This window comes from Trichechus manatus, unplaced genomic scaffold (assembly GCF_000243295.1).
Source record: "Trichechus manatus latirostris isolate Lorelei unplaced genomic scaffold, TriManLat1.0 scaffold00016, whole genome shotgun sequence".
Classification (NCBI taxonomy): domain Eukaryota; kingdom Metazoa; phylum Chordata; class Mammalia; order Sirenia; family Trichechidae; genus Trichechus; species Trichechus manatus.
In genome coordinates this window covers 9,464,442-9,489,989 of record NW_004443952.1, presented here as the reverse complement: position 1 = coordinate 9,489,989, position 25,548 = coordinate 9,464,442, and the positions used below count along the sequence as shown (strand labels likewise).

At 37.8% G+C, this 25,548-nt stretch overlaps 1 protein-coding gene across 4 annotated transcripts in view; it reads right to left on the bottom strand.

Annotated features, from left to right (window-relative positions):
* SUSD1 (sushi domain containing 1) overlaps positions 1 to 25,548 on the bottom strand; it is a 142,836-nt gene that overhangs the window by 60,960 nt on the left and 56,328 nt on the right. For all 4 annotated transcript variants that reach the window (XM_023727387.1, XM_004372351.3, XM_023727389.1 and 1 more), the window contains 4 exons: positions 23,413 to 23,510; positions 22,614 to 22,800; positions 15,358 to 15,467; positions 9,503 to 9,695 (listed from right to left, as the gene is read on the bottom strand). In XM_023727387.1, the coding sequence (XP_023583155.1) occupies positions 9,503 to 9,695; positions 15,358 to 15,467; positions 22,614 to 22,800; positions 23,413 to 23,510 (588 nt within the window). The remainder of the gene's footprint in view (positions 1 to 9,502; positions 9,696 to 15,357; positions 15,468 to 22,613; positions 22,801 to 23,412; positions 23,511 to 25,548) is intronic.

Below are 25,548 nucleotides of genomic sequence, written 5' to 3'. Positions count from 1 at the left end.
AAAGTCTCTGAGACGTGGCAGTAGCATGAAAAATGCATTGCTTCTGGGGAAAACAAGGGTAAAAAGGAAGGAATAGGTGCCCTTTAGAGACTGGAGCAAAGGGGGAAAAAGCAAGCGGAAATTTAAGATCCTACTAGGTGAAAGAGAGCCCCAAAATAGGACAATACATGATTCACCCTTACCCCAACCCTATCGCCCCAAAAAAGTCATCCTTTAAAGAAATGCACTTCACTTAACGACAGAAGGGGGCACTCAAACTAGAAATCTTGTTAACCATCTTAAACCACCAACTCTATCCATAGAATTAATAGACAGAAGCAATCTTGATTTAAAAAAAAAAAGAAAGAATACAGTTCACCCTTCATAGCCGTAGGTTCTACATCCACGGGTTCAACCAACCTCGGATCGAAAATATTTGGGGAAAAATAAAAAGTGACGTGTAGGCATACCCTGCTGTAGCCTCCCACCATTTCAAAGCTCCTTTCTCTCTCCAGCACTCATTTGAGCATTACTGGTCTCACATCTGATGTGTACTATGTAGTTAGGCCTATGATGGCTGCATCTCTACGGAAATGTAGACTTTTTCTTCTCGTCATTATTCCCTAAACAATACAGTATAACAACTATTTACATAGCATTTACATTGTATTAGGTATTATAAGTAATCTAGAGATGACTTAAAGTATACAGGAGGATGTGCACAGGTTATATGCAAATACTATGTCATTTTATATAAGGTACTTGGGCATCCGTGAATTTTGGTATCCCAGGGGTCCCGGAACCAATCCGCCATGGATACCGAGGGATGACTATTATCAGAACATTTCAGCTTGGGAAAACCTCCACATTAAAAAAAATGAAGAACCCACAAACTAGAAAAAAAACCTGTAATTAATATAATAAACTGAATTAAATATCCTCAAACAAGCATTTGAGAATATGAAGAAAACACCTTGAGTCAGAAATTCAAAAACTAAGAAACAGATTAAAAAAACAGAGGAGAAATGAAATGAGAATGACTGAATTCAGGAAAGAAATGAAACAAAAAGACAAAATCATATCAGAAATGAAGATTAAATTTCATGGTGCCCATACAAGAACAGATTAGAATAAAAATTGAATACAGGGCATAGAAGAAATATAGAAAAACAATCAGAAGAATAAAAATGAGATTAAAAAATGGTTAAAAAAAGGATCAAAGATAAAGTGGTTGAAATGGAATATAGGCAAAGATCCAATATATGTATAATTTAAGTCCCTGAAAAAGAAAAAACATCAAAACACTATTAATATTTAAAATTATAATCCAAAATAACTTTCCAAAAACAAAAAAGACCTAAATATAAATACTGAACAGTACCCAAGAAAGCTGATCCAGAACAATCAACCCCAAGATTTATCCAAGTAAAACTTCTAGAGTTTAAAGATAAAGCAAAAATACTCATGGTCTCTTTGCAAAACAAACAAACAAAGAAGTCCTAACGGCAAGAGAATTAGGCTGCATCAGACATCTCAAAAGCTACACAAAAAGCAAGGAACAAAAGAACTGAATTTTAAAGAAACTCAAGGAAAGAAAATGTGAAACGATTTTTATATATTCATCTAAGCTATCTTTCAAGCTATAGAGAAACAGTTTTAAACATGGAAGAACTCAGGTTATACTGTATTCTTGGGGAATCTACAAGAAGATGGGGAAAAAGACTGATGGTGAACATTCGATATATTAAACTGCATATGTAAAACTAAAATAAAGGCAGGACAGGGGTGAGTGAATAATACATAAATGGTGCATGTTCTGATAAAGTAGAAATAATGCAACTAAAAAACTGGAAGGAGAAGGAACTGAGAAAAAGGGAGATAGAATAAACTCATTGAATGTCATATAGGCAATTGTCATGGTTTGAATTATGTCCCCCAAAAAATGTGTGTATCTATTTGGCTAGGCCATGATTCCTGGTACTGTATGATTTTCCTGTATGTTGTAAACCTGCCTCTATGATGTTAATGAGGGAGGATGGGTGGCAGTTGTGTTAGTAAGGCAGGACCTGATCTACAAGACTGGATTGTGTCCTGAGGCAATCTTTTGAGATATAAAAGACAGAAGTAAGCAGTGAGACAGGGGGACCTCATACCATCAAGAAAACAGTGCCAGGAGCACAGCGCATCCTTTGGACTGGGGTCCTTGCACTGAGAAGCTCCTAGTCTGAGGGAACATTGATGAGAAGGCTGGCAGAGAGAAAAAGCCTTCCCCTGGAGCTGACGCCCTGAATTTGGACTTTTAGCCTACTTTGACTGTTAGGAAATAAACTTCTCTTTGTTAAAACTATCCACTTGTGGTATTTCTGTTGTAGCAGCACTAGATGACTAAGGCAGCAATAAAAGGGAGTTAAAGGATACCAGTAAAAACTGACAAACCAAACGGTGAAAGGTTAAATGAGAAAACAGAAGATGCGGGCATTTAAAAAGGTACAAAGGTAATTACCAGAAAAAAAATATGTAACCTTTCCTAAAAACAAAAGAAACTGTAAAAAAGCAGAGAAAACACATCACATAGAAAAATACGGAAGATGTAACATAGAGTAGTTGTAAGATAAAATAATAGGAGAGTTGAGTCCAAACACATCAGTCCTATCAATAACTATAAATGAGCTTAACTCACCTATTAAAAGAAAATATATACATATATATTTTATTTGTCTCACAATGTAAGATCTACTATATGCTATATACAAGAAGAACATCTAAAACAAAGCTATTCAAAAAGGCTAAAGATAATGTGATGGGCAACAGAAATAGAAACCTACGAAAGTAGGGTCTATAATCCTGATATAAGATAAAGTAGAATTCAAGTAAAAAAACATTAAATGTGACAAAGAAGGCTACTTTTAACATTAAAAGCCACAATTCACAATAAAGATATAATGCAACCACCTTTGTAAAGCAAAACAAAGCACAAGGAAGTCCATAACAAAATGAAAGCAGAAATTAATGATATGGAGCAAGCTCAGCAATTTTTTTTTGTAAAGGGTCAGATAGTAAATATTTTAGGCTTTCTGGACCAGAAGGCTCTCCCAAAAGTCCTCAGCTCTTTGTAGTACAAAAGCAACCATAGACAATCTGTAAATAAATGGCTTGGCTGTGTTCCAATAAAACTTTATTTATAAAACAGGTGACAGGCCAGATTTGGTCCACAGGCCATAGTTTGAAAATCTCTGATGTAAAGAGAAAAAAAAAAAAAAAATACTGGAGTCTAATTAATATACCAAAATCTTGGCTTTTTGAAAATATTAATAAACTAGGCAAACTATTAGCTAACTTAATCTAGATAAAAAAGGAGAAAGCACAAATAAAGGGAGAAACAATCATTGAAACAAAAGAAAATTTAAAAAGTTAAAAGAGACTAATTTGCAGACCCTGTGCAAATAAATTTGAAAAATTAGATGAAATGATGCATAATTCCTAGGAAAATACAGTTTACCAAAAAAAGACAAAGAAAGCTTAAACAGATCAATTGCCATAGAAAAAAACTGAGAAAGTTATAAAGGAACTACTCCACACAAAATGCCCATGCCCAGAATATTTTACAATGATATTCTACCAAATCTTCTAAGACCAGATAATGACAATGCTACATGAATTATCCCAGAGCATAAATAATGAGGGAAATCTTTCTAATTCTTTTTATGAAGCAAGGAACATATTGATCCTAAAGAGAAAGAAAGGAAGAAAGAGAGAGAGAGTTATACACCAACATCACTTATGAATGTTGGTGCAAAAACACTTAAGAAAATATTTGTGAACAGAATCCAATATCACATTAAGAAAATAATACAGCATGATCATTTTTTTTTTTTTTTTCCGGAAAAGAGAGAGAGAAAAAACAAAAATTGAGATTATATCAAATTAGAAAACTATAAAGAAACTAAATAAGAAAGTATCTTCTAGTTAGCTTTCCTTTGCATTGTATTAATGGATATTTTGGACTTTTTTGGATATTTTTGAGAAAAGTGATATTTTCTCTGATATCAGCCCAGAAGATAGCAGTCTTGGAGTCTCCTTGTCTGTACACATGATTAGAATATGGAGATCCTGAAAAGAATGAGATGAACTTGTTGCTTCCCAGCCATGTAGGACTCATTTGGAAGTGGAAGGCTCCAATTCTAAATAACTTATTCACAGTTATTTACCCCCATGGGCATGTTCCTATCTTGCTAGACCCACAACATCATTATCTTATCTTTAAGAAAAACAACCATTGCTCTCCCCATATTTGGCCTATTACGAATGATTGGAAATCCCACGCAAAGTATGTCAATTTCTTGCTTAACCCAAGTAAGGATTGGTCTCTCAGGCTAATGATTTGTAAGAGAAGTGGGTGGATTTCTGCCATGACTCTTCCACCACAGAATATTGCTGTAATAGTTATCACGTTGTGGGAAAAAATTACCAGAAACAAGCTATTTATGGCCTTAATTATCCTTTGCTTGAACTTTGATACAGTAAACAGGAATCAGTTATGGATGAAGTTTTATAGTCAACATAGATCTCAAATCACGCATGTTCTTAGAAAACCTGCATCATAATGTCACCTTAAGAGTTGCAATTACCTACTAGGGAATAAAGGTAAGAGTGTTCTATTCATTTTTCTTCTGAAAATTTTTAACATACTAACACTATTATAGAAATATCTGAGCGCATGCAACCCTCTGCTAAACCGAATAGAAAAACAAGTATTCTTTTATAAATAAATGATATGGTTTTTAAGTCTCTAATTAGAGTAGCCTAAATAGACAGTTAATTTTGCAAGCTAAATATTGTCAGAAAGAAGGACTATAAATCAACTCTTCTAAAAGTTACTATTTTTATAGCTGCTCTATAAATAGTGACACTATTTGAGTTCTCCTTGGTGTACATTTTGTAAAGAGTTTATCTTAGAAAGGACAAGGGAATGTAACATTGTTTGAAGCTGGGAGCATTATGTTATTTTACTGAAGTCTTTCTTTAAAAAAAAATTGGTATCTGGTTACAACTGGAAACCCTGGTGGTGTAGTGGTTAGGAGCTACAGCTGCTAACCAAAATGTCAGCAGTTCGAATCTGCTAACCAAACGGCCAGCAGTTCGAATCCACTAGGTGCTCCTTGGAAACTCTATGGGGCAGTTCTACTCTGTCCTATAGGGTCGCTATGAGTCGGAATTGACTTGATGGCAACGGGTTTGATTTTTTGGTTGGTTACAACTACATGAACATTTTCAGGCTAAAACTATGTGATCATTATGTGAAAAAGAATTTTAGGGGTTCAATCATCTATTCATCTATGCAGAGGAGAGTCAAACAATTCTCATAGGATACTATGACCTCTGAGACCACTCCCTTGGCTGGACCTTCTAACAGAGGCAGGCAGCCTTCTATTCCAGCACAAGTCCTTGTTATTCAACTGGCAACAGACTAACCGCTCTCTGGGCACTTCTGAGAGAGAACAGTCTCAAGCTAAATGACATCAAACATTTATCAAATCTCAGCTGAGAGAAACAATATTTAGAAAGCATTGCTTGAAAGACATGGACCCCATCCATTCCTCCAAATAATCTAAATAACCTGTTCCCAGTCCGGAATCAAGCTAGGTCATCAGAGAGCAGGCATTTCCAATGCGTCTCTCCTGGCTCACCCTATGCTGAAATATGCTTTTCTGTAATATATTAGCTGTGTTGAAGGACGATATGAGAAACTGCCTTATAAAATCCTTGTAAAATGCTGCTCATACATTATCCTATTTATGAGACCCCTGGAACCAGAAATTCCTATATGATCCTGGTATTGGGGGAAAAAATGTTCTTCTTTTAACCTTAGAAGCAATGTAACAACTCCCTTTCCAACTAGATGGCTAGAAAGCTTAAACCCAAATTTGAGAGCCACTAGTGAGCAAGTAAGTAGGTTATAAGGATATGTATTTTTCTTAACCTTTTTCCTACATCTTTTTTTATGCCCCTACTTTAGTTTTCTTCCTTCTTTAGTTTAGATTTCAAGCCTATTATCTTTTATTTTACATACCCATGCAGGCCACTGGAAGTCTTTCCTAGATATAAGATGGGATATAAATAAATAATTTCTTGTTAAAAAAATTTCTATCTTTAGTTTAATGCAATCAACCACAAAGGAAAAGAACAATAGATTTGACTCATAGAAATCTAAAACTTCTATATGTCAAAAATACCATAAAAATTTAAAAGAATTTGCAAAACATGAGAAATAATTTGACACAAATAAGATTAATGCTCTTAGTTTATGAATAAGTTATACATATCAATAAGAAGAATACAAAATTCAATAAAAAAATCTGGATGTTGAAATCAATGAATTAGAAAGAACCTAAAAGTAATTTGAATTGCTTTCCTAACACAGACCTCTAGAACTAGAATGGGCCTTTCAGATGGTTCTGTTCAAACCTCTAACATTACAGAAGTCAAGTACCTTGCTCAAGTGTATTAAAGGCTATTATTTTCCTGTCTTTTGATTTCCATAAAGGAAAGGACAATTCTGGCCTGTCCCACCCCTTACTCACTAATCCTCAAAGAAGGAACTGTAAATATGTAATGTGATTAGTAGGAGACTGCTATTCCTTAGGCCACATTCCTAGTGAGTGGGGTTTACATATTATAGGTCACTGCCCAAACAATATGTGGACTCTTGCTCTCTGAGACCTGCCTGTGCTCAGGTACAAGAAGCACATACATCTCCTGTCCCCAAGAGGTAAGTAACCAGTTTCTGCCCACTGCCCTTTCCTCTGCTTTTAAGGCAGAGACTGGGTGGTAAACAAGGCAAGGCTCTCTTGCAGACCCAACTGCCCATACTTCCAGGAGTGAAGGGAGTAGGAAGCCCCCCATTATGCCACATATCTAAGCCTTATTCTCTAATTTAGCTTCTACCTGAAACCTTGTACTGGGGGGAGTTCCTGAGAACTTGCCCAGATCAATAATGTTGATACTTTGCTTCTCACTTGTCAGTCTGTTTGTCCTGTGTAATCTCAAGTGGGAAGGAGGGGTAAGACTCAGTCTCCCCCTATCTGCAGAATGTGGATGTACTGATTGGAATCTTGAGTGTAAAGACAAGAGCTGTCACAGGGGAGCAAAGCACCATGGGAAAGACGGAAGCTTATGGTCTCTGGAGCTGGAACTCCAGGAATAGATGAGGTAGATATTAGATTATTAGGAAAATGTCTTCACAAATTAGGCAGCGCTTCAACACATAGGCTTTTTAGGTACATACAGAAAGAATTATTTTGGCTACCACATTTTGTTTTTTCTTTTTTTTATCTTGCCTCTGCCTGGATCGCTAGCAAGGGATTTAAATTATCCAGAGGTCTGTGTGGTAAGGTCTATGTGGTTAAAGCAGTGCTATTCAAAAATGTAGACTGGCAGCATCAGCAAGGCCCAGGAGTTGCTAGAAATTAAAAGCCAGGGTCTCCATCCCAGACCTACTGAATCAGAACCTCTCGATGGAACCCAGGAACCTACATTTTAATAAGCTTTCCAGGTGATTCTTATGCTTGTTCAAGTTTGGACTGACAATGTACTGGATTTGGAGACTATAATTTTGCTTTTTTTTCTAATAACTAAATATTTTTTGAGAAGCAGTAGATGTACTCATTCTACTGGAGCCAGACTGCCTATATTCAAACCTTAGTTGCACCCCTACTAGCTGTATGATCTTGGACAAGTTGCTTAACTCCTCTGTGCCTCAGTGTCCTTATCTGTAAAATGAGGATAATACTAGTGCCTTCCTCAGAAGGTTTGGTAGGATCAAGTGAGTTGGCCCAGTAATAGTACTTTGAACAATGTCTGGCACATATTGAGTGCTCAATAAATGATAGCGATTATTCTTACCACCTGTCTTGGAAAAAGTACAGCCAGAATGCTCCTTAGAAGCAAGGATGGCAAGACTTCGTCTCATGTACTTTGGACATGTTATCAGGAGGGACCAGTCCCTGGAGAATGACATTATGCTTGGTAAAGTAGAGGGTCAGCAAAGAAGAGGAAGACACTCAACAAGATAGATTGACACAGTGGCTGCAACAATGAGCTCAAGCATAACTATGATTGTGAGGATGGTGCAGGACCAAGCAGTGTTTCATTCTGTTGTAAGCAGGGTTGCTATGAGTCACAACTGACTAGACAGAACCTAACAACACCAATTCTCACCACCATTGTTACCTGCTGGGTGCTGTTCTAAGGACTGTACTTGTATTACATCAGTTACTCAGAAGGTAACTGAGCCCCAGGTGCAAGAAGAACATATCTAGCCCCTTGACTTTATTTTTTAATTGAGGCAAAATTCACATAACATAAAATTTACCATTTTAAAGTCTACAATTCAGTAGCATTTAGTACATTCAAATATTGTGCAACCATGCTATTATTTTGCTTTTGCTTTCTAAATCTGGTGTCTCTGGGGCTAGAATCGAGAAGTGGAAAAATGAAACTTAAAATCAGATTAATTCAACTTTGCAGGTACCAAAGGAGTAGTATCTATTACAAAACAAGATTTCTAAGATATGACAGCCAGAACACATGCTCAGCAGAGGAAGACGTTGGGGGGGAAACAATGTGGGACTTTAATGCCTTTACAGTTTAATTTACAAGGAGAAGTGGATTTAATATTTAGACTTTAATTTCTCTGAGAATCTAATAATTACAGGGAATTCATATTCAAATTGTGAGCATTATTATGTAATTGGAAATGTATTTCGGGGTTATGTTTATGCTGTCATGAGATACATTTAGGACAAGGCAACTGGCCATAATCTGAGACGGAAAATAGAATAAAAAGTGGATTTTCAGCCTTAGGTGCCTCATGGCCCTAACGTCTTCCAAGTGTGAAGTTCAAACTGCCCAATCCCGATCCACAAAGAGCAGTGAACATCCAGAGAGAGGCCTCAGGAAGGCAGGAGCCAGAGCTACACTATTCTGCTGTTTTTCTTCAAAGACGCGGAGCCTCTCCACCTGGTTGCCCATAGACTTGGCTGTTAAACCAAGGAATTAAAGAAAAACAAAAAACCGTAGAACCTTCTGTGCCCCTTTCTACTAGGGAGAGCTGTGGAGTTAATACAGTGATCTTTATTTGGTTTCCTCAAGATATCCTAAGCGAAGAGATGAATTTCTAAGGAGCTTGACCTTCATTAAGCAATTGTTCTCTATGTGGGTTAATGTGTTCATATATGGCACGGTCATGAGGCCTCTTTGTCCTGCCAGTGCCCGACACAGTGGGGCTTGCATTTCTGGTCTCTGGGAAGTTGGTTCTAGCTTGTCCATAATGACCACCCTAAAGGCTTGGCTGTCTTAAATCTGGGGTCAGAGGTAAAAGACCTTACAGTATTCTCAACCTAGCCATTAACAGAGAGCCCTGAATAAAGCAGTCCATTATTGATCCATACTCTCTACAAGTGAAAATCTCATATATTTAACTTGTTGTCCAGAGGTATAAAAATATAAAGACATCTACACCTACCAGCCGGTATAGTTTTTGTCGCGATTTGCACCGAGTGCTGCTTGGGAGATGCCAGCAGGGTAATATTCACGGTGTAATCAGTTGCTGGGTACAGATCTAAACACACAACCGGCGCTTGTTCCCTCGTAGTGAAGTTAAATGATGTTGCATGATAAAAATTATTCAGATACCATCTTTGACCCAGAACTTTAAACTGTCATGAGATTAAAACAAACAAACAAACATGGTATTAAATTTCCTGCTGGTTTGCAGATGTCTAGACTACAAGCAAAATGGACATAAAGCAAGAAAATTTCTTTTATTTTTCCTCAACCATTTGGAATTATTTTTAATACAATAGCAAGCTAAACTGGGGAGAGACTTTACAAAGCTACCTACCTATCCTATTCAACTTCTCCCTCAACCAGGTATAGGACTAGGTTAAAATACATAACTATTACCTCAGGCTTTTTTAAGGAAATCTCTTGATGCATACCCAGGTGAAGAAGATTGCATTGGAGCTACTGGGCAAAACATATTTAATTTCATTCATAAAGAATCCATAGACAATCCATAGAAAAGAGTTCTCAAACCTTATGAGGGCTACCCCAGATTATGTATTCAAAGCAACTGTGCAATGGTATTTCACTTGTTCCTTCCTATAAGAGCTCTGGTAAAAGATGTTTTGGTCCATCATTCACACTGTTAACCCAGTCATACTCTATCCATTGCCAACTCAACCTGAGGGTATAATAGGGATTCAAACTGCTGACCTTTTGGTTTGCCACTATAGCAATGAACCACTATGCCACCAAGGTTTCCTAATAGGGATTTATAGGTGGGAAAATGTGAAGGTCTCAGAAGTAATATAATCAGCCCTTTACGAATCAATGCACTTTAAACCAAAAACCAAATCAAACCCATTGCCGTTGCGTCAATTCCAACTCATAGAGACCTTATAGGACAGAGTAGAACTGCCCTATAGGGTTTCCAGGGAGAAGCTGGTGGATTAGAACTGCCAATCTTTTGGCTAGCAACGAAACACTTAACCACTGCACCACCAGGGCTCCCAATGCACTTTAAAAAAAACCAAACCTGTTACCGTCAAGTCGATTCCGATTCATAGCGACCCTACAAGACAGAGTAGAACTGCCCCATAGGGTTTCCAAGGAGAGCCTGGGGGATTCAAACTGCTGACCTTTTGGTTAGCAGCCATAGTTCTTAACGACTACACCACCACAATGCACTTTAGCTGGTGAGAATTCCCATGTGTTTATCATTCCCTTTGATGTCCATGTCATTGGTTATATTACCTTCTATCCCCCTTCAGTGTTCCACAGGCCCAAGACCTCAACACCTGGTTCATGAAGATTCCTCTTTCCCCCAATTCCTAGCATTATTTTGGAATTAGGCAACTTAAAGGTCCTTATAGATAAGCCGTCCAAAATTTGGCCTCACAGTTGTTGTTTTTTTAGCTCAGAGCTATGAACTCCCTCCAATCCACTTAGCCACTAACATCCATGGCCAAACCCTACCCCACGTCATCATGAGAACTGCTCTACCAAGATCTCACAATCCCCTATTCTTCTAGACTACTTACTCCCACAATGCCTAAGATTTACTTACTCAATATTTTCTACCAATATTCTGACATCCTCACCTCCCCCACCTATCCCAGATACCACTGTCCATCACTTCAACCATTTTCAATTCCAATACCCTCAATGCCCTTGCCCCTACACTCTCAATTCCACCCATTCTAGAAAACTCAAAACACCTGGTCAGTCTGTTTGCCTTCACCACTTCTACATCAGGGCTTCCAACTGGTTGGAATCTCTGCTGAGAATTTGCATTTCTAACAAGTTCCCAGGACGTTATGCTTAAGAATAACCAGTGATTCTTATGTATTATTTCTAATAAGTTCCCGGGAAGTCATACATAAGAATCACCATAATTCTCAGCAGGGGACTTGTTAGAAATGCAAATTTTCAGCAGAGCTTCAAACCAGAACTGGTTCCAAACCCTGTTTTACATTTAGGCCGCTGCCATCTGCTGGAGAAAACCCACAAAACTATGTAGGCTGCATCTCTGCAAAGTCAATCTCCACTCTATATTCCATGTAGTTCTTAGTCTATACAAATATGGACAAAAATTACTTTTTAGTTACAAACTTTGAATCACACTGTATGTGCCATTTGATAACATAGTCCTTTCACTTACCAATATATTAAAAAGTTTTTTCTCTGTCATTAATTTGTTCTATAAACATATCTATAGCTGCTGGACACTTAAATCAGTATTTGCCTAGTATTTGCCAGCCCGAATATTTAGTGTTGGGGATACAATAACAAATAAGATACAGTTCCTAATCTCAAGGAATTCACAGATAAGTATCTAGGCACATATAATACCTAGGGATGAGTCTTAAAATACATGAGGCTGTACAAGCACTGAGAAACACCTGACTCCCTCTTTGGGAATTAAGGAAGGCATCTTCATCTTAATTGTGGAGTGAGGAAGAAATTAGCGTGAATCAGGTGAATTGGGGAGTGAAAGGTCAGGGGAGAAAAAACATTTCAGATAACAAGAACAGCTGGAGGAGGAGGTCATTGAAGGTCTTCTACTAGCGTTAAAGGATGAACAGGAGTTAGCCAGGTGGGATAAGAGAAGGAAGGGAATTGCAGGTAGGAAGATGGCATATGAAAAGACAAAGCAAAAGAGAGAATGAAGCTGGTTAGGGAGTACAGGCAGTCCCCTGACTTACATACAACTCGTACTTACAAACCAGCCCCTGTAAAGCCTATTATATTAAAAATCTGAGTTATATACAATGGGTTGTAATAACAAATGGGCACTACTTTGTGACACGCATCAAAACATTATTATTTTTACTGTATTATTATGTTAAAGATGTTTTAGTGTATCTGGAAGTGTTTCTTTAATGTTTTTTTATGCATAGAAAGATACACTACGTACTACATACTAAGACAAATGTTTGACTGACGTTAGATATGAACAGTATCTAACTGTTCAAACGTACATACAAATTCAACTTAAGGACAGATTTAGGAATGGAACTCATTCATAATCCAGGGACTGCCTGTACAGGGTTTAGAACTAATAGAATAGATTAAAACCAAAAACCTAACCCATTGCCGTCAAGTCAATTCTGACTCATAGTGACCCTATAGGACAGAGTAGAACTGCCCCAGAGGGTTTCCAAGGAGCAGCTGGTGGATTCAAACTGCCAATCTTTTGGCTGGTAGCTGACCTCTTAGCACTGCGCCACCAGGTCCCCAACAGGATAGAACAGGCCTGAGAAATAGATGTTGAAGTCATGAGCATGAAGACAGTTAAGGGAGGCAAGAGATTGGGTGAGATCACCCAAAGAAGGGGTACAGAATGACAAGAGGATGGGCATGGCATAACCTTGAGAGTGATCAACACTTAAAGGAGGGGCAGAGGAAGGGAATCTTTTGGAAGACAGAGAGGTCTCAAACCAACAGGAGAAAAACAAGATACCATTTCAGCAGAAGTGTTAGTCAATAACAGTAAATGCTATCTATCCAGTGTTAAGTACATTTTTCATGTCTGCATAGTGTCCTATGATATGACTGACCTTTAAGTTGTTTCCAGTTTCCCCTATTATAAATAAAACTTCAAAGAACATCTCTACAGCTTAACCTTCCTGTATGTTGTTATTGTTAGATGCCATCAAGTCGGTTCTGACTCATAGTGACCTCACTGTACGATAGAACGGAACTCTGCCTGGTACTGCGCCATCCTTACAATCATTGCTATGCTTGAGCCCACTGTTGCAGACACTGTGTCAATTCATCTCGTTGAGGGTCTTCCTCTTTTTTGTTGACTCTCTACTTTACCAAGCATGATGTCCTTCTCCAGGGTCTGGTCCCTCCTGATAATATGTCCAAAGTAAGTAAGACGAAGTCTTGCCATCCTTGCTTCTAAGGAAGGAGCATTCTGGCTGTACTTCTTCCAAGGCAGATTTGTTCAGTCTTCTGGCAGTCCACAGTCTGTTCAATATTCTTCACCAACATCATAATTCAAAGGCATCAATTCTTCTTTGGTCTTCCTTATTCATTGCCCAGCTTTCACATGCATATGAGGGAATTGAAAATACCTCATGGCTTGAGTCAGGAACACCTTAGTCCTCAAAGTGACACCTTTGCTTTTTAACACTTTAAACCTTCCTGTATATGTCTGGATAATATTAATTATAGTAAATTTCTAGATAGAAATTAACAAGTAACCACTCCAGAACAGTTATACTAATTTAAGTGTCCAGCAGCTATTTTAAGAGTACCATCAAGAATGCTGGGTATTACCAGTTCATTATTCCAAGTTTATAGGAGAATTGTGGCATCTCATGGTTTAATTTATATATTCTTTCTTACTAGTAAGGCATAGCATGTTTTCATGTGTGTTTTGGCAATATGTTATCTGCTCTTTTGCAACCTACTTTTTAATGTTCACTTTTTTCCAATGGATTTTTTAAAACCATTTCACATATTATATAAATTAATCTTTGTACAGTATATATATAATAAATACTTTCTTTTTTATCTTTTTCTTTTTAATTTTGTCTACTAAAGTTTATATGCACTGAAGATTTTTATATTTAAGTAATCAAATCTGTCCATTTTCATTCTTTGCTTTTATTATCAGATAATTATTTACCTATGTTGTGTTTTATATCTTTCCAGGTCTCAATTTTTTTCAGTTAACACTTTAATCATTTATGTAGGGTGTGAGGTAGAAATGATTTGTTTTCTTAACCAAGTAGTTAATCAATTGTTCCAGAACCGTTTACTGAATTAAACTTACTTTCTCTACTAATTTGAAATATCATCTTTATCTTGTATTAAATTATTTGGGCACTTGAATATGTTTCTAGCCCCAGCATTCTTTCTTATGTAGAAATTTGAATATTTCATTTCCCTATTTAAAATTCTTCAGTGGTCCACACAGACATCAAAATAAAATCCAAACCCAAAATGAAAGCATACCAGGCTTTTTATGATCTGTCCACTGCTTAGATTTTTGCTTCATCTCTTTCTACTCTCCACTGATTTCTCTGTTTTCTGAGACAGCCATAATCTCTATTACCCAATATGCTACTCTACTTGCCTGCAGTACCCTCTTCACCCTCACCCTACCTCTTTTATCTGGTTAATTCCTACTCTTTCCTCTATGAGTCAGGACAGTCTTTGCTTCTAGTAAAAAACTGTACCTGGACACACACACACACACAATCTCCCATTCTATTATCTATTTACTTTTTAGCAAAGCTCTCATTATACCATAGTATATTTGCCTGTTTACTTGTATACTTCTATTAGTTTGACTTGGAATTTGCAAGTCCTAATCACCATGTTTTTCTGATAAGTTGTTATTGAATGAATTAATTTTAATTTAATATTTACTGAGACTATTCTCTGCCACATAATATGCAAGGTACTAAAACTAATACAAAAGTAACAATCTCAGCTCCTACCTAAGAAATTTTACTTAAGATTTGTGATATTTAAAAACTCAAATCAAATAAAGGCAATGGCCGTGCAATGAGTTTTAAAAATCTGTGTATTTAATGACAAAATAAGCTATAATTAATAAACACACTAAAATAAAACACAATAAATGTGAAATACTGGAAAGGAAAATTTATAACAAGTCACAAAATATAATGTCTTTCTCCAATATAGTCCCTTACTTGCAGTTACCAACTCTTGAAACAATAATCACAAATTCTCTGGAAGTTCATTTCATTGGTAGTTTTTAAATACTTTGGATCCTCACTTGCAGACCACTCAAATGTTTAAGTGACACAACTCTGAGAGCAAAAGAGGTCTTCTTACTTGGTACACTTGTTCTGATCCAACTTTCATAGAATGCCTCTTCAATTTCAAACAAGTTTCATTAAATATTGAAATATTGAAAGTTCCATCATCTTCTAAGATATCATCTTCTAAAAGAGAAAAGAGAACATATAGGAAAGTTGCACCATCTTAACAAAACACGTCATGGCTAAGCACAGCACAACTGAAACTCTGACATCTTATGAGAGTGGACAGGGTATTTAACTGGAAGAGTGATAAATTTGGCATCAGCAGACTTAACTTCAAGTCCTGGCTCTACAGCTTCTTAGTTGTATGAACTTAGCTGTTACTTAACCCCTCTGGGCCTCACGTGCCTTATTTGCAAAATCAAGATAATGCAGCCTTGCTTTTCCTACATCACAAGACTTCTGAGAGCTCGAAGGAAATATGCATGTTAAAGATCTCTAAAAAGTAACAGAACTGTGATATTTTTAGAAAGCTAACCATATCACTTGGATCACCAAAAAAATCAAACCCATTGTGGTCGAGTCGATTCCGACTCATAGAGACCCTAAAGGGCATAATAGAAATGCCCCATAGGGTTTGCAAGGGGCACCTGGTAGATTTGAACTGCTGACATTTTGGTTAGCAGCTGCAGCCCTTAACCACTACGCCACCAGGGTTTCCGCATCACTTGGATAAACCAAAAAACCAAACCCGTTGCTGTCTAGTCAATTCTGACTCATAGAGTCCCTAAGAAAAATGGCATGAAGGTAAGCAGAAGACAGAAAAGTCTGAGAGCAAGAAAAAGGATGAATAAAAGTCAAAGGTCATGAATTAGAGCTCTCAGGGAGGGTTCCTTCCAACCTAGAACTTGGCCAGGAAGTAGATGACCACAAAAGAGGATGTTCGTTCTCACAGCAGAGAGCATCTCAAGAGCTACTCACAGCTGGGTACTAAGGCAATAAAATAATCACAAAGCAAGTCTGCTTTAACCACTGTACAGAAAAATCATTTCATGCCTCCAACAGTCTAATTCATTCTTTCAGTGTTCTACTTTTTCAATGTAGTCAAAAAGAGGAGGTTTGTTACTAACGAATTAAAGAAGTTACAGAGTCCAGGAGTACCATGGGTAATTCTTAAAGAAAAGCAAATTTACTAATAAAGCCTATATGTTTTCTACCAATGAGAAAAAGTTTAAGTGTCTGTCAGGAAGTCTATTTTATAACTACCTTTTATATGTATTTCCCTGAAGGGAGATTTGTTACCTAAGAAGTAATAAAGATAACAAATTATTTTAGTCAAAATCAGAATTCTCCACAATATTTTAAACATCACTGACATATGCAGAGCAAGGTAATTACCTAGGAGAAAATATTCCTGGCTATAATTGGAAAATGTAAAAATATGATTATGAGAGAGAAGCTGAACACCTATCACAGTACTCTTCTTTATATTCACAACTTTTATTTTAAAGATTTAACAAAAACATAAGAAACAAACATTATCACATGTATGCATATGGTTTTGAGGAGTACCAAATGTACATATTTAATAAATGTATGTGTGTATGAATGCATGTAAGAAACACCAGGTACAGTATATGTCTATATACAAGCAGAACATAAGCAGAAGTACTATCTGCATATTTCCCATCTCAATATGATTCTCACATAATATAGTGATTATAGCCCAAATTCTAGGGAAGATGGCAATGTGAACAAAGGCATCTGGCTCCTACCTCTCACCCCCAATCCTGAGAGAAGTGACTGAGAATAAGTAAAAATAGGTCAAAATTTGCATCTGGGTTGAAAAGAAGGATTGGTAGTCATACATGAGGCAGTAACATGACGACATTTCTGCTCAGCACAGAGTGGAAGAGACCAGGCTGAAGAAAGACACAGAGCTACTGTGAAACCTGCCTTCCAAGGAGAGGAGCATGGACTCAAAGTCTGAAACGAAGGACGTGGAGAAGAACTGGTATCCACAGAGATGGGAGCTGGAAGCAAGCATAGGGCACAGGACAAGTAAGTGAAGAATACTCCATCTGGAATCATTTAGCCCAGCGGTTCCCAGCCCTCGCTGCACATCAGAATCACTCAGACACAGCAGGTCTGAAGTGAAGCTTGAACATCTGTATTACTTTAAAGTTCACCAGACAATTCTGATAGGCAACCAGGGTAAATATCATCTACATATGTGTATATATATATATATATATATATGTGTGTGTGTGTGTGTGTGTGTGTGTATATACACACACACACACACACAGTATATATACAGTGGGTATATATATATATGTATATATATACACACACACAGTATATATACAGTGGGTAAGCTCTTGGCTGCTAACCAAAAGATTGGTGGTTTGAACCCACCATCTGCTCTGTGGGATAAAGACGTGAAAGATGTGGCAGTATGCTTGCATAAAGATGACAGCCTTGGAAACTCTATGGACCAGTTCTACTCTGTTCTATAGGGTCGTTATGAGTCTGAATCGACTCGATGGCAACCGGTTTGGTTTTTGGTTATGTGTGTGAGTATATGAGCCCTGGCAGCATAGTGGTTAAGAGCTCGGATGCTAACCACAAGATCGTCAGTTCAAATCCACAGCCGCTTCTTGGAAACCCTATCGGGCAGTTCCACTCTGTCCTATAAGTTTGCTATGAGTTGGAATTGACTCGACGGCAAAGGGTTTGGGTTTTTATGGTTTATACATATATATATACATATATATATATATAAATATAAACAGGGAAGAGTGGCCAAGGGGAGGCCTAAGGACCTGAAGACTCCACATGCCAGGAAGCCTGGGTTGGCAGTAGGAGAGAGTGGGCTCTTTCCAGCCTTTACAGTCTGTAATACCACAGAGGAGCCGGCAATGCTGAGCAGGTTCAAGAGCAACAGCTTTAATCAAGATAACAAAGTGCTCAGAAACAATGCTCAGGGCAGTGGGCTTTCTCACAGCCTCTCTCCCAAAGCCCAACTTAATGGATTATCCCCCACCACTTGCCACTGAGTTGATTCCAACTCATGGTGACCCCATGTGTGTCAGAGTAGAACTATGCTCCATAGGATTTTCAATAGCTGATTCTTCAGAAGTAGATTGCCAGGCCTTTCTTCCTCTTGGTGGACTCAAACTGGCAATCTTTCAGTTAGCAGCCAACCACTTATCATTTGCACCACCCAGGGATGCCACTGGATCATCTGGCCAGTAGTAAATCCTGCTAGATGAGATCTGAGATAAGTATATTAATATTATACAATAAAAAGTAAGATCAAAAGAAATGACATTCGTTTTAGTTCGAGAGAAATAACAGACCTAGATAAACTTTTACCTTCCAAGGATAAGTAATCTAGGAGCCAAAAAAAAGAACATATGAAATGATTCCACAAAGGAGAGGGAGATAGTGCTTCGGAGGCAAAGAATGAGCATACTTTTGAAAAAAAAAAAAAATTATTGAGAAAAGTAATGGTAAAATTCGGCAGCATCTGTTTTGTACTTTCAATTTTTCATTTTTCAATGAAAAATTTTAAAGACGGATTTAAACAAGAGATAAAGGGTGAGATGATAAGGGACTGCAACAGAAGGAACTGGTTGAAAGAGAGGCAGAAATAAAAACGGAACTAGATGAGATAGAAACGTGCACACACAAAGAAAAATGTATTAGAAACGGTAAAGATCACAAATGTCAGCACAGAGATGCATACAGAGAACACACTTGTTACATACTCACAGAATACAAAGGGGAAAAAAACATGAACAGAAAAAAGAGAAAATGGAAGACCAATGAGAGCAGACAGGAAATCTCACGTCGGGGGGGCAGTTCTGCTCTGTCCTATAGAGTCGCAACGAGTCAGAATCGACTCGACGGCACACAACAACATACCAAACTGGTAGAAAAGCACTGGCAGTAAGCACTGAAACTGTCAAATCTATACCTAAGTTTAAAAAATTGCTATAAACATTGCTACAAATCAATGTAAAAACAAAATCTTTAACGATATAATACATGCTAAGAATAAAAATAAGAAACTGGAAATAAAATGTCATATTAAACCAACAAGTACTAAGGGAAGTGGAAGGGGAAGGACTAAAAGGAAGTAAAGAATGTGAACTTCCTTTCTTATTCAGGGAGAAGCTAAGTATTTCAGTCTTAACACTGGTAATGAGAGAAATACACAACCAAATAGGATTTTTGTTTTTTTAAAATATATAAAGGTGACAACAAAGGACATAGCAAAGTAGCATTAAAAAGAGAAAAAATAAAAGATGACGGAAGAAGGGAAAATCATAGCACAAATAATAATGTAATTGGTTAACTTAACTACTAAAAAATAAAGCTTTTCTCAGAAAGTTTCTCAATATATACCATCTCCTAGCAATGCTATCTAAATAGCATTTAAAGATAATTTAAAAAGTAGGCAAAGATATCAAGAAAGTGAAAAAGATAACCTACAGAATGGGAGAAAATACTTGCAAATCATATCTGATAAGGGTCTGTTATCTAAAAAATAAGAAGACCTACAATTCAACAACAAAAAGACAAACAACCCAATTTCTGTATGAGAAACTAACTTAAAATGTAAACTTTCACTTAAACTACAACAATAAACACAAAAAAACTGGGCAAAGGACTTGAACAGACGTTACTCCAAAGAAAATATTAAAATGGCCAATAAGTACATGAAAAAATGTTCAATGTTATTGGTCATTAGGGAAGTACAATTATATCATGTCTTGAAAGTTAAGAATAAAAAGAACATGTATCAATGCCCAAGGAATTCTGCCAAAGCTCAAATCCTGAAGGGAGAAAAAAGTGTTAAAGGCTTTTATTATCAAACAGAAAATGATGGAAATAGGTTGAATTATGCATTCAACTCAAAAATTTAGAAAGTGAACAATATAACCAACTTAAGGGAAGCAGAGAGAAGAAAATAATAAAGAGAAGAAATCAATGAATTAAAAAAACAATTAAAAAACTCAAGAGCTCATTCTTTGTGGGAAAATTAGTAATAAAATAGACAACTTAAGCTATCCAATCTATTAAAAAAGAGAAAGAAAAGCAAAATTAGAAATCAGAAAAGGGATATAACCTATAGCCCCAGGGGAGTTAAAAACAAATATTCCATATGACATTTGACCAATACATTTAAAATCTGAACCAAACGGACACTTTTTTAGGAAACTATGAATTATAAAAATTGACTCAAGAAAGTGTAGGAAACGTAAAAAAAACCAGTTGCTGTCAACTTGATTCCAACTCATGGGGATCCCAGGTGTCTCAGAGTAAAACTGCGCTCCATAGGGTTTTCAATGGCTGTGATCTTTCAGAAGCAACGCTTTTCTTCCTAGGACCTCTGGGTGGATTTGAAATGCCAGCTTTTCAGTTAGTAGCCGAGTGCTTAACCATTGCACCAGAAAGAAACTGACAAAGTTGTCAAAGAATTATCTCCTCAAAGGGGTGAAACTTAAATGATCTTATGAGCAAATCTGTCCAACTTCAAAGGAAGAGAATAATTCCAAAGTGATAAACACTTTTCCAGAACATAAAAAATATGAAAATATTCCTACTTCATTATAAGAAAACTAGCATAACCCGGATAATGAAGCCAGACAGGATCTAGAGGAAGAGAATGACAAATCTTTACAACTGTGTGTTTAAAAAAAAAAACCCAGGGGGAAAGACAAGACTTGAGCAGCTATTAAGTAAATGTAGAAACATACCTTGTTCCCAGTTGGGATGATTCAATATAAATCTCAATTCTCTCTAGTTTAACTAGCAAATTTAATCCAATTCCATTTAAAATTCCAGACAGAGGAAAGAGGCCCAGGGACATTAAATAGCTTAGCCATGGTCACCCAACTCTTCAATGCAGAGTTAAGATGAAAACCAGGTCTGACTCCAAAGATCATGCTTTTCCCAGTGGAACTTAACTTGAAAAGGTAATCCAATATTAGTAAAAACAGCTAACACTAAACAACCGATTGTCATTCAGGCTGGACAGCAACAAATGAGTTTGAAGTCCTTGGATGATCTTTTAAAAACATCTATCCCTAATAAATTCATACCAGTTTATTACTAACTTTGTAAAAGTTTCTCTAATTAGTTACCATATTAATTTTACAATATCTTTGCCAGTGTATTATTTATTTAGAAAGAAATAATTTTGTTTTATTTATATATAAGTACCCAGAGGCCTAATTTGTGTGATTTCTTAGTTGGTCTTCTATTGTTAACACTAGCTAACTTTTCAATTATTTCTACCAAATCCGTACCTAGTGGCAGTAATACCTGATGGGGTGAGGTACATTTTCTTAAGTGGGACATAAAAAAACTAGTTGAGAACTACCTTAACTCCCCCAAAATAATAAATGACACTAATGGCTTCTCAAGGTTTGCCTAGAAGGTATTTAATTAGTCCTGATACTCCATAACCAGAATTCAGAATTGTTTAAAAAACAAAAACAAAAAACCCAACTTATTGTAACTGTCACAATGTTGTTATAAAAACTCATGTAACAACTATGTGCAATGAAGTTTATTTGTATTTCTTGAAGTTTCCTCCTGTTGACTCCTGTTTTCACCCAATAGTTACCCTTCTGCAACCTGAGGCTACTTTTCCCATCCACTCACCTGCTCTTAACTTGATTTCCCACCCCAATCATCTCTGGGGTCAGCTGCCATCCTGGATGTAAAGCTTCTGGACCAGCTTCCCTGGTTCCTCCTCTCTCATAAGTAAAGGCCAGAAATGACTTTTGAGTTTCCTACCAAAGGTAAGGAGCCCTGGTGGCGCAGTGGTTAAGAACTATGGCTGCTAACCAAAAGGCTTGCTGTCTGAATCCACTAGCTGCGCCTTGAAAACCCTATGGGGCAGTTCTACTCTTTCTGTAGGGTCGCTATGAGTCGGAATCAACTCAACAGCACCTAACAACAACCACCAAAGGTAAGCCAGATAACTACCTTCTATTGCCTTGGAAAATGGAGCATTCCCTGCATTATCAAATAATGAGCTCCTCTTATAAATGCCTTTTTATTACCTTAACGTCAACCACTGGATCCATTTGAGAAACAAGACCTCAATGTGCATTCAGCCTGGCACCAACAGGATAGCAATCTCTGCTACTAGACTTGCTCTGGTTCTGACCCCTGGACCAATTACATCCCATTGGCTTCAGTCTCAGAGAGCAAACACGAACTATTCTGCATGGTTGATTCTGAAGTACATATTCCCACAACTGGTACTTAGCGTTTTCTACAAGGAAATGAGACTTCACCTCCACCTACCAGCTGTTTGGAACCCAATGAAGGCTGGCACAGAGCGTCTGGGAGGGGCAGTGGAAATGCTCACGGTGTAGTTGGTGCCTTGGTACAGGTCTAGGCACACTTCTGGGGTCCTGCTGTCTGTGGTCAAGTTAACTGTCTCCTTATGAACTGATTCCATCGAGTTCAACCGTTGTCCTTTAATGGATATCTTGATAAGAGGAAAAGACAAGTGAACTCACCATGATTCCAGTTAAAACTACTGAGAGAGATCTTTGTGCTACTGGATTCTATTCACCTACTCTTCCATTTTACACCACACTGCTCAACCAGGGAGGATAAATAAGATAAACCTCTGTTATGAGCTGTCTGATAATGAAGTCTGAGCAGCCCAATAATCAATAAACCCTTAAAAGTGGCACAAAATGAGGCATCTCTCTAGGGAGTGTTATTCCGCACACAAATGACCAGCGATCAGTGGAAGCAGTCACAACCTGAGGACCACTTGCTGCATTGTCACCAAAGTCAGCAGATATCTGCGCTGGGGGAGTGAAATGTAAGTGCTTGGAAACAAGCAATAATGATGATGTCAAGTATAAATACATCCCCTACACATATACCCTGTCAAATGACAAATATGTTAAAGACAAAAATGTAAAATAATAAAATGATCCAGACATCTTAAAAATTCTGTTCACTTTCTAAAATGAAAATGGGATTGGAAAGCAACTAGATTGAGACGCTCTTTCGAAAGTCCCTCCGATTTGTATTCTCAGGTGTTACCATTTCTGTCCTAGCAGAAAAAGTATATCACTTTACTTACCACATATACAATCCTGGCATTCATTCTTCCTGGGTTTATTTTCCACCTCATGCAGGTGTTATTAAACACTAATACATCACTAATTTCTGTTATTATTTCTAAAATAGAAAAAGAGAGAGTCCATTCACAAAAAGTATCCATGGGCTTTGGAAAAATCCTAATGGAGACCACTGTGGGAGGGCATGCCTTAGTTTATCTGCACAGCTGATATCTCTGCTGATCACCAATCATGCTGTGATCCAGATAACACATCAGGTGATTCAAGCTATCCCAGGCCAATCACCCAAGTTCTCTTCACCATGAATGAGCTTGGCCCATTACCTGACTTAAGGAAAAGGCAAAATCCAGCTTAACTATGGGAAAGAATTCCAACCTGTGGTTAGTGTGACGGGCCACTGGATGCCAGTGGCGTTCCACTCAGAAGGAACAGAAAGAGGGCCTAGAGCTGAGACCTAAATCTTCCATGCAGTTGCCCAGGTAAGATCAGCATCCCCCTTCCTCACCCCAACCAGCTGATGGAGCATTCTTATTTTCAAGTCATTGTTGTTTCCAAGAGGGGAAACGGCATGTATCACCAGACAGGCCCATTCCTCAGGAACAGCTCTGGGTAAATGAAATAATTTCTCGACAGGGTTACTGAACACATCTGGAACTCCATTAAATAAAGCTATTTAATCCTGATCTATAAGAAAGACAGTGATTTCTTGGGGGCTGTTCCTTTCCTTTTAAATATTGTGCATGTCGAGACCAGTAACCAGTAACAAGTTGATTCTGACTCATGGCAACCCCATGTGTGTCAGAGTAGAACTGTGCTCCATAGGATTTTCGATGGCTGATTTTTCAGAACTAGTTCACCAGTCCTTTCTTCTGAGGTGCCTCTGGGTGGAGTCAAACCTCCAACCTTTTGGTTAGCAGCCAAGCACATTAATCATTTACACTACCCAGGCAGATTCCCCTTATTCTATGTAATGAATTTGGCAACATTAGGGCCTTGGTTCCTTGAGGTAACACAGTCTCTACCGGACCTGTTAACAACCTGGGAAGATGTTTAAATGGGAAAGAGTGCAGATCTAGCTTTTCATTTCTTTAAAATCAAATTCTCTGCAGATAAGTAAGACGACCTCTATTTGCAGATGGCATGATCTTCTATATGGAAAATCCTCAGACATCCACAAAAACACTATCAGAGCTAAGAAACGAGTTCAGTAAGGTTACAGGATACAAAATCAAGCTACAAAAATCAATTGTATTCTATATACCAACAATGAACAATACGAAAATGGAAGTGAGAAAACATTTCCATTTACAATAGCAAAAAGACTAAAATTCCCTGTAGACAGAAGTCACCATACTGTTGTCCCCGGGGAAGGGAATCCCCATTTCACCAAACAGGAATATTCCAAAATTCAAAGCTTTCTCGCTTGAATCCATAGGCACTTCTTATGGATTCTTCCAAATCTCTCAGCCTCACCTGTTCCTTGTTCCAGCTCTACATGGGCTCTGACAACATGACCGTGCCTTGCCTCCTGTTCTAGGGCTTCCCTGCTGCAATACCCATGTCCAAGCATGGAGGTGTAGGGGGGCTTACACCCCATGAGGACAGGAACTAGTGGATAAATCTTCTCCCCTTTCCTTTCCCCTGAAGGGCAGTCCTACGACTACGCAGTTTCTCCAGATTCTCCGGGCACAGTCCACAGGTGGAGCAATCAGCTGCACCAAGTGGAGACCAGTGCAATAAAGCATCCTTATATTGGCTCTCCCTCCTCTGCTTCACTCACCTTAGTCGTCATTCCTGCTTGCTGTGCCTTTACACCGTATTGCATAATAAACGTAAGCACTCTGCTGTTTTCTGGAAAACCCAAGGTGAGACGCTCATCAAGAGAATGGGAAAGATAATTCCCATCTTAGAAAATGAAAATGACTCTTCAGCACAGCTCCTTTCTCTCCCTTCTTTAAATCTCTTCTCAGCCTCCAAGCAGGAAGGGAAGCTTGCCTTGAAGCACGTTAGGCATCTGTAGGACCAACTCATTTCTCCTACCAAAAACCAATGCCATCACATCATACCAAAACCTTTGGGACACAGCAAAGGCAGTCCTCAGAGGACAATTTATAGCAATAGATGCACATATCAAAAAG